Raw genomic sequence first — 10349 nt, forward strand, 5'->3', positions numbered from 1 at the left:
GAAGCTGGGCCTGGGGTCCGGAGTGTGAGAATGGGGGCCGAGGCCAGGCAGTGCTCTGAAGGCTAGATGCCAGCTGCAAGCCCCAGCTGGGAGCCGTGGCCGAGCTTTAATTATTTACAAGGCTGCTTCCCAGCAAGCCCCGGTGCTCCTGCAGTCCGGCCTTGCCCAGCTAATGAACTCTCAGCCGTGGGGGGCTTTGCTGCGCCCACTCTTTATTAAACCTGGGGTGGAGGGCTGATGGGGGCTGGGAGAACAAGGGCGACCTAAAGAAGTCTGAACAAGGGGGAGGAATTTGAGCACAAAACCAGTCTACCTGTATCCCCAGCCTGGCCATAAAGACAAGAGCTGGGGGGTCTGGGGGGAGGCTTGACGTCATCTCAAGCAGGAGAAATGGAGGTCTGTGAGGACATGCCCGAGGTCATCAGCTGGTGCTGGAGACAGCACAGGTGCCATAGCTGGGCGCCTGCATTCACACCCCAGCAACTGCACTTAAAAACCATATACCCTCGGGCCAGTTACTTGCTCTTTTCGTAAAATGGTGCTAATGCAGGTACTTCAGAGGCTCACTCCGTTCTACCGAAGCGAGGAGCACGAGGCGTGCAAAACCTCAGCGCCTGGGCCAACGCAAGTGCTCAGTGAGTGTTCCTTGTTGTTGTTACTCAGGGAGCAAAGGGCTGGCCAGAGACCAGAACCCCTGTCTCTGCCCCCAGACACTAGGGAGCAACAGGAAACAGACCAAGGAGCCAGCTGGCCTACGTGACCAGGTCCACAGCCGGGGATCCCACCCCACTTCGCCTGGCTGGGCCGCCCTTGGGCTTCCTTGAGCCTAGCCCTCAGGCTTCCAGCCTTTTCCTCCACTTTGAAGGTGTTTGAGCCTGGAACTGAAGCCCCATGAGCATTTCACTTCCCCATCCTCCCTGGTCTATCGGTGTCTCTGCTAAGTGCCAAGTCCCACCCACTGTGGGTAAAGATCAGGGCTTAGCGGCCCTTAGTTTGAGTTTTTGCTCCAACCCTGAGGAGCTATGTGACTTTGGGGGGAGTCATTTCACGTCTGTGAACTCCTGTTTCCTTTTCATTAATATGGGGACTGTACCAACTATTTTTAAATGGTAAGCCTTGTCGGAATGATATTAGTTATGATCTTTGAAGGCCTGGTTTAGCTGTCTCCTCCTCCAGGAAGTCTTCCTTGGCTTCCTCAACATAAAAGCTTCCTCCCTCCACCCTCCATCACCTTTTGGTATTCTTGGGCTGCATTCTGGCCCCTTTGGGGGCTTGCACTCATTTTGCCTCACCCAGACTTCACTTGCAAATTGCAATGACCATTTTGCAGGCCCAGAGAGGTACAGAGGTGGGGTGGTTCAGGCTCTCTCATGGGGTAGAAGGGTTGGAGTGCCAAAGGAGGGGATCAGATATAAGGCAGAGAGGCTGCTCAGGGAGGAGCCAACAGACTTGAGGGGAGGGTAGTTCAAGGAAATGCAGTTTGGGCAGGCAGCCCAGAATGGGGGCAGGGGGGAAACTCCCCACATGGGGAAGGAGGGGATGATGAAAGACCACTTTCAAACACGTAGCCCAACATAGCCACCCAAAGCCCCCACCTGCATCCTTCGATATTTCTCTTTGTGGGTCCTGGGGTTCCTTTCTTTTCCTTTTTTTTTTTAAGATTTTATTTATTTGACAGAGAGAGTGAGAGAGCACAAGCAGGGGGAGCAGTAGAAGGAGAAGCAGGCTCCCTGCTGAGCAGGGAGCCCAATGTGGGGCTCGATCCCAGGACCCTGGATCACGACCTGAGCCGAAGGCAGATGCTTAACGGACTGTGCCACCCAGGCTTCCCCTGGGGTCCCTTTCTAAGGGGCTCATCCATTCCCTTCTCTTTGCCAACCTCTGAAGACATTCCACACATATAACCTATGATGGAGGAACAGGTGCCCCATTTGGCAGATGAGGAAACAAGCTCAGAAAAATTAAGCCATGTAGGACTGGTACTAACCAGAGCTCTCACCCTTTCCCTTCCAAGCCTTCACCAACTCTGTGCCTGTGACCCTACCCCATCTACCTCAGAAGGACAGCAGGAGCCCAGATTGGCCACGAGACCTCCCCTGGTCCCATCTGGAGTCACCTGGACACCCACTCCTTCACTCCTCCATCTCGCCCAGAGCCTCACATGGAGACAAGAAGCAACAGGCCCAACAGGCAGAGCATAGCTTTCCAGCTGCTGGATCACACTCTCGGGTCCTTCTGCGCTATGCTCCCCACTGCAGCAGAGAGTACCCAAGCCAGGAGGACATCCTGACCAAGTTCTGTCACTCTCAGCTGGGTGACCTTGGGCAAATCACCCAACGTCTCTGAGACAGCATCCCTATCTACAAACGGGGATGACAAGACACCCCTCACAAGACTTGTCCTGCAGAGCCAGGGAGAGAAGGTAAAACCAACCCAGAATCGCAGTTTCTATCTCCCTGCCCCATCCTCGGCACTCCTGCTGTGAGGGGACCACAGAACAACTCCCGGGGGTGACACTCGCTATAATATTTCACCCCAGCACGCCATTTTCATCATTTCAATAGTCCTGGAGAATCAATGGTGAGGTTATGATTGAGCTTCTTGAAGCATTAAATTCAAGCTCCTACTTAGCAGCTCAGTAACTATGGAGCAAGTAACTTAATCTCTCAGCACCTCAGTTTCTTTAGCCTGGGAAATAGGCCTGCTGAGAAGAGTGGAGGAGTTTATGCCAGATAAGCGCTCACCGCGGGGCTGGCACACAACAAACGGCGTGTGTTAGACGCGTGACTTCCCATTACATTACTAGAACTGGTCCTCAAAAACAGGCCAAGAATCATGAGCCCAAGTGGTCAGGTGAGGAAATGAAGACAGGAGAGGAAGATGCACCCAAGACACAGAGCCAGCTCTGGATTGCGTCTGAGAATGAATCCGGAGGCCGACTGGCAAGCCCACAGGAAACCTCAAGGACTCAACAATGCCTATCCAGGTGTCCCTCTACCCCTCCTGCCACTGTGTGGTGGTGTGGATCTGTCCACCTGTTGCCCTCCTGCACACCCTGCGGGGCTCCCCGGCCTGTGGGGTGGGCCCCTTCTCCGAAGTGCTCCAGTGCTGGCGCAAGCAGGCACTCAGTAACCATGAATGTATGACCACCTGTGTCTGTTTCTCAACAGTCCTGTTTTTCTGTTCCTGGAGCTACACTCCTTCACGGCAACTACCTGCTAACTCACTTCTGCCCCACAAACATCTGAAACCATAAGAAAGAACTTTCAAAGCTCTAGCGCCCGGGTGTACAAGCAGTACCACACTCCGCAAAGGCGGCCTGCCACGTGCACACCGTCACCAACTGAGGGCTCACTGTGCAGTCTCGGAATCCCCGGCCCTCTCCAGGAAGCAAACTCTCCTGGCCCCCTCCTTCCTGGTCGGCCGCATGACTCATGCCCGCGCCGGGCTAGCAGGAGAGCGTGGTCCGCTCACCAGGATGGCACAAAAAACCTACACCATGACGAGGCAGAAAAGCAGCGAGGAAGACAGCCTGCGTCCGGGCCTCAGAGGCACTTACTTCCCAGGAGATGCCGGCGGGGGTGTGGCCAGGGCGGGGCCAGGGCAGGGCCCTTGCGCCCCGGGCGCCTGAAAACTGCACACCCGCGCGCTCCACGATTGGCCGCTCTGGCCACGGGGGCCTATGGGGTGGTCCTCGCCTGGCCAATCAGGGGCCCCGGGGAGCCCATTCATTCACAAAAAACCAGCAAGGCGAGCCCCGGAATTGCCTAGAACTTTGAAACACCGGCGCGTTCCGTGGGGCCGACGCAGGAGTCCAGGAGGGCTAGACGCAGGAAGCTAGATACTTGCAGGGACGACCGCGTCCCTGCCCACGGTTCCGGCCCGGCGCGCCCTCCTCCCGGGCCACACCAGCCCTGGGCTCCGCCCCGAATCCCATGAGGACACGCTGGCTGCCCAGCTCAACGCTGGTTCGCTAAGAGCCACCCAACGCTGAGGAAGGCGGCGCCGGGGTAGCTTCCCGGCAGTGATGTCCAAGCAGGTGGCCGGCGCCCCCCTCCCCGCCCCGTTCCCTTCCTCCCCAGCCGGCCACTCACGGCAGTCGTCCTCGTCGCTGTTGTCCGAGCAGTCGTCGTCCTCGTCGCATCTCCACACGGAGGGGATGCAGCGCTCATTCCGGCACCGGAACTGGTCCTCTTCGCACTCTTTGACCGGCCCTGCTCGGGGTAGAAGGGGGCGTGAGCCGGATCCGCGGACAGTGCAGTCCAGGCCGCGGGGAGGGGTCTACTGGGGTGAAGGAAAGGAGCGATGAAGGAGCCAACGACCTCGGGGGCCTCGGGCGCCCTCGATCCGGAAGGAGGGCAGAATGGTAATGCGATGGCGGGCTGCTCCGTGGCACTACGAGGCCAGACACAGTGTCACGCGACTTGGGTATACCCCCCATCTAGAACACTCACCCGCACTCACAACCCATAGTCAGAGATCTACGCAGACACAATCCACAGGGAGCCCCGAACACGCCGCGACACACGCACTGGGCGTTGCGGGCACAACCCCCTCGCACGCAGCCCCTTTCTCCGCCGCGCGCAGGGGTCGCCGGAAACGCATTGTCAGGCGGGGAAGTCGCCCGGCTCAGCTCACCGCCGCCGCGGAGCGCGCGTGTCAAATAAATCCCTCTGGCTAGAATCACGCAGCTCACCCGAAACCATCAATGACCACCCGCCACACACAAAGTTCCCGGCCCGCCGGGCCCCCACTGGGCCCATCCCCCAAGAGCAGGTGCCAGAAAGCAGAACCAACGACACCGGGAGCCGTGGGGGCGGGGGTCGAGGGCAAATTAAAGGATAGCTGGGTCCCGAGAAGCCTATCCCACCCAGGCCTGGGCTCGGGGAGGCCAGCGCACCCCGCAGTCCGGTCGCCCGGCCGCGCTTTGTTGGCCGCTCCGGCGGCGCAGAGCCGGGCGGGGGACCAGCCTCACGCACCTTGGCCGCCCTACCGCGGCTGCCACCTCCCCCTCCTCCCTCTTGTCCTCGGTCCACTCCTCCCTCAGCTGGCGCGCGGTGACCCAGCTGAAGACCCGCTTGCGCGCTGGGCGCCGCAGATGCTGGGATGAGCCGGGAGAGGTCCCTGCCCAAGAGGTAGTGGAGAGGCCAACGGAAGAAGCACTGGATGCCTGGAGGAGGTGACAGGCTAATAGAAGGCTGAGGGGTGCGTAGGAGGAAACCTGGGTGGGAGGGGAGATGTTCCTGGTGCACAGGCCTGTGCAATGTGCACGTGGGGCAGAGGTGGTGGTGGTGGATAAGGGTCAACATACCAGGACGTGTGAGATCAGGTAGCAGCTCGGGGAGCTGCACTGGACCTCTGCACCCCTCATCCGCTACCACCCAGATGCAATGCATGCGTGTAGCCAGTTATGTGCCCATGTGCCTCTGTGCACGTGCTCATGTGACCATGGCTGAGGATGCGAGGCAGGTGGCTCAGGCCTGGCACACAGACTTTATACATCCATCCTCTTCAGCATTCTGCATCTGGCAAAGGGGCGATCAGGGGCACCTGCAGGACAACACCTAGTCTTTGCTGTGATAGGGAAGGGAGGAGACTGGGGGCCTCCACAAAAGTGATGTGATATTCCTGCTTATAGGGAACGCATATACAGGGCCTCTGTCCACCCTTTGTATAAAGGAGAAGCCCCCTTCTCTGGAAGGTCACAGCCCCACCTCACCCATGCTGGGGTGCAGAGAGCAGACTGGGGACGAGATTTTTCCTGCCTGCGGTAAGTGAGGCTGATTCGGCACAATCTTCCTTGGAGAATGAGGTTTGAGGGCGTCGGCCACTAAAAGAGACAGACTTGGAGGTGTCTGGGCCAGTGTAGGTCCACCCTCCCGTCTCCTCCTGCCACTTCACCTCCATGGCAGAGGGACAGAAGAAGGAGCTTCCGGAGCTGTTAGTCCCGGGCCAGGAAGCCACTGTTTACCAGCAGCCCTATTCCTTCCCACAAAGGGCAGCCCCTTGGCAATGGCTTTGGCCACCTCATAGGAGAGGGGCGCAGACCCCAGAGAGCCCAGCAGGCTTTCTTGCCATTAGCCCTTCTAGCCTTTGTTCATTCAGTCATTTAACAAGTATATCCCAGCCCTGCTCTGTTCTAACCCTTCCTGAGCCTCAGGGTGCCAGGTGAATTAGACATGGTACCAGTCCTGGTGAAGTCCCTGCCTGGTGGGAAGACAGACCATCCACACAAGGGCAATTGAGTACATGCCTGCTTCCAACAAAAACTTAGGGAGCACCTAAGTTCGTGCCCAGCATTATCTGAGGCCCAGGGATACAGTGTAGAAATACAGGAGGTCCCCCTTTGTTCTCCTGCAGCTTACATCTTACTTGGAAGAGACAGACACAAAAGCAAGAAAATATAAAAGCTAATTTCAGATCATCATAACTGCTATGAGAACAAATAAAACAGGGTGATATGGGAGTGATGGGAAATAACCTTAACAGATTCATCTAAACCGTCTTCATCTAGAGAAACTGGTTCCCGCCTCTGGTTCAGTTTCCTCATCTAAAATGGGAAAGACGACAGCACTCCTCTCGCAGAACTGTGAGGGTTATAGTAGACGAGATTATGTATGCGCAGCATGAAGCATACGGTTGGCACATAATAACTTAGTTTTGTGACTATTATTCAAACAGAATTCCCGGGGTTCAAAAACCCCTGGCAACTTCCCAACACTCAAAAGAATAAAGATTGACTGCAGGCATTCTTTGACCTCCCCTCCAAAGGGGGACCTTTGCTCATATGGTCTCCTGCAGATCCAGCTGCCAAGATGGGCAACTCCTTGTTTCTCAACAGCCCCTCATCAGAGGTTCTCCAGGCTCCTCTCAGTCCCCAGCCATCTTGGGCCGCTTCCCTTTCTACCTAGTCAGCCTGTGACCTCCCTGAGGACAGGAAGCAGCTATCCTGCATTTCTGGGTCTCTGGCACGGGGCACATTTGACCAATATTTGTTTCTGCCTTACCGAAGGTGGGCATCATCCCTATTTTCAGAGGATAAGTACAAGGCCTGGCACATAACAAGCCATAACATTTGACAAATGATGGCTAAATACTTGAAAAAGCTAACAGGTAAACCATATCAAGTAATAATAATAACTACTTCCTGCTGCACACTTGCTGGGGGTCAGGTACCATCTGAGTGCTTTATTTTTTTTTTAGGATTTTATTTATTTATTCACTTATTTGAGAGAGAGAGCAGAGAGCACAAGCAGGGGGTGGGAGGAGAGGGGCAGGGGGAGGGGGAGAAGCAGACTCCCCGCTGAGCAGGGAACCTGACGTGGGGCTTGATCCCAGGACCCTGAGATCATGACCTGAGCCAAAGGCAGATGCTTAACCGATTAAGCCATCCAGGCGCCCCATCTAAGTGCTTTAAATGCTTTAACTCATTTAGTCCTTATAACATCCCCGTGAGGCAGGTCATATATTTATCCCATTTTACAGATAAGCACACTAAGGAATGGGGAGGTCACACAGTTAGTGAATGGCAGAGCCAGCATTTGAACCCAGGTGGTAGAACTGGGAATTTTTTAGGGCACATAAGTTGGTTAATTTCAGTGAGAGGCAAATGGAGAAAGCCCAGCTCTTGACAGATGCCAGATACCAAAGGGACAGTGTGGTATATCTTCTGCTGCCTGGGTAACTTGTCCCCACCTGTCCTCTCCATTCTGGGCTGATTCAAGCATACAGGCCTTGCCCACTTCTGGGTTTCCAAAGAAAATCCCCAAACCCATCCCCAAGTGCAGTGGATTCCCCATGAGACAGAAACAGGTGACCTTCCACCTTCCATGTCAGAATGACACTGTGCCCGTCCCAAGCCTCCATGTCCTGCCTCCAGAACTGCCAGGGGCCCAGCCCATGCACACTCCAGTCCCTCACCCTGCCCCCTCAAGAACTGGAGCTTCAGGCTTTTTCTAGTCTGTACCCTCTGCCTACAACACTTGTGTGCTGGCTGACTTCTATTCATCCTCTGGACCTAAGCGCAAATGCCTCCTCCTCTGGGAAGCCTTCCAGCCTCCTCCAGAGAGGTCGCAGCCAGGGCTTTCTAGAAGACCTTCTGCATACACCTCCCCAGACTCCCTTAACTGACCTTATGCCAAGTGAGGGGCACGGATAAGCAAGGCTACGTCCTTGCTTTTGAGGATCTCTGATCTGGGGCCAGACAGTGAGTGTGCAGGGTAATAAGAACCTCAGATGCGGGGGCGCCTGGGTGGCTCAGTCATTAAGTGTCTGCCTTCGGCTCAGGGCGTGATCCTGGCGTTCTGGGATTGAGCCCCACATCAGGCTCCTCTGCTGGGAGCCTGTTTCTCCCTTTCCCACTCCCCTTGCTTGTGTTCCCTCTCTCACTGGCGGCTTCTCTGTCAAATAAATAAATAAAATCTTAAAAAAAAAAAAACAAACTTCAGATGCGGCTACTCAGGGATGTCAGATTCCCACCCCCACGTACCGAAGGCTATGAGTCACCCACCCAGCTAGGGTAACGGACCAGCGACCCGAGCTAATCACGGCTGAGTTGTAACGGCAGCAGAGCTCTCCCACTGTCCATGACCTTCACTTTACAAAAGTCTAGCCCAAGTCCTTCATGCTGCATTGAGCCAATTGCCCATTTCTCTTTGCCACTGTCTCTCTGTATGTCTTTCTCTTTCTCTATCTTTCTGACTAGACAGAGTAGCTTCATTCCTGTTAAAAAAAAAAAAAAAGGATTCTAATTCTTTACATGAACTTTATGCAGGTCTAAACTGCTAGAGTTTAAATCACTTGTAACTGTGTGACCTGGGTCAAGTTGTTTGAACCCTCTGTTCCTCAACGTCCTTATCTATGAAATGGCGATGACAATGTTACCTAATAGTATTAATTATCTATTACTACATAACAAAATACACCAAAAATCAGCAACTTAAAACAATAGATATTTATTATCTCTCACGGTGTCTGTGGGTCAGGAATCTGGGAGGAGCTCAGTTGGATCACGGTGTTAGAGGGACTGTGGTCTTCCGAGTTTAACTGAGGCTGGAGGGTATCTGGGCTGTCTCACTCACACGGCTGGGAGGTTCATGTTGGCTGTTGGCAGGACGACTCAGTTTTTCACTGCACGAGTTTCTCCGCAGGACTGCTTGAGTGTTCTTCCAACGTGGCGGCCAGCTCCCCCCATAGTTACTGATTCAAGAGAGAAACAGAGAAAGCAAGGAGGAAGTCACAATGTCTTTTTTATGATCTAACTATGGAAGTTGCACGACATCATTTCTGCAATATCCTGCTGGTTACCCAGGTGAGCCCTCGTCTATGTGGGAAGGGCCCATACAGGAGCACGACGGCCAGAAGACAGAAATCACTGTGGGCCTCTTGGAGACGGGCTGCCCCACGATCTCACAGAATTAGTGAGGATGAACTAACTTAGCATATAGAAAGGGCTTGGAAGAGTTTTCAGTACATAGCACACCCTACATAAGTGTTTGCTATTGTTGTTGTTTCTGTAATAGTACAGAGTACGCACTGCATAACGATTATCTACGATTACTGGGAACATCATTGCTATTAGCTGCAGAACCCCTTCATTAGGCAGATGAAGACACCCAGGACCTGAGAGGATGAAGGCGTTTCAGGGTTTCATAGCAGACCACAGGCAGAGCAGGACCAGCCCAGCCTTGGTTTCTTGCCTCCTGCCCATGTGCTCTCAGGAGACCTGGAGTCACGTCTCCCTCCTTCACTGCCTTGCTGTTGGACCCTGAGCAGGTCTCTTTCCCTCTCCGGGCTTGGCATCCCCGTCCCTCACATGAGTATTTTCCATGACAGTCCTTCTCACCCTTCCCTCTCCTCCCTTTCCACTTACTTCCTCTCCTGTCAGCCTCGATTTTCCTTTAAATCCTTTCACTTAATAAACTTAGCTTCATCCTAAGCAATAATCTCCCTGAAATCACAGGTTTGAGATGCTAATTATATTTTTCCAATGCACATTAAAGAAACTCGTGGCTATTCCAATAAACAATGGTCCTCTGTCCATCCATCCAGATGGGTCTTGCTTCTCTAAGGGTCCCCGTCTCTGTGTCCTTCATTTAATGTGGGGAAAAGGATGGAGGGCAGGAGCCCTGACTGCTCTTTCCATGACCATGAGTTCCTCGAGGTGACCTGGAGGCCGTCCGGGCCCTGGGTGCCCACTGTCTGAGTCACGGGGCTTTCTAGGGGAGCCTCAGCAATTTTCCATGTGCTTTTGTTTGGGTTTTGTTTTTCTTTTCTTTTCTTTTTTCTTTTCTTTTTTTTTTTAAAGATTTTATTTATTTATTTATTTGACAGAGAGAGAGAGAGAGAGG

General features: G+C 54.1%; 1 protein-coding gene across 1 annotated transcript in view; it reads right to left on the minus strand.

The window, feature by feature from the left end:
* Positions 1–5371, minus strand: part of LRP8 (LDL receptor related protein 8) — a 79523-nt gene extending 74152 nt beyond the window's left edge. Inside the window, exons 1-3 of the mRNA XM_034641249.1 lie at positions 5312–5371; positions 4980–4989; positions 4095–4214 (exon numbers count right to left, since the gene is read on the minus strand). Of these exons, the coding sequence (XP_034497140.1) occupies positions 4095–4214; positions 4980–4989; positions 5312–5371 (190 nt within the window). The remainder of the gene's footprint in view (positions 1–4094; positions 4215–4979; positions 4990–5311) is intronic.
* Positions 5372–10349: the final 4978 nt, after the last annotated feature.

The sequence above is a fragment of the Ailuropoda melanoleuca genome, chromosome 2, assembly GCF_002007445.2.
Source record: "Ailuropoda melanoleuca isolate Jingjing chromosome 2, ASM200744v2, whole genome shotgun sequence".
NCBI lineage: Eukaryota > Metazoa > Chordata > Mammalia > Carnivora > Ursidae > Ailuropoda > Ailuropoda melanoleuca.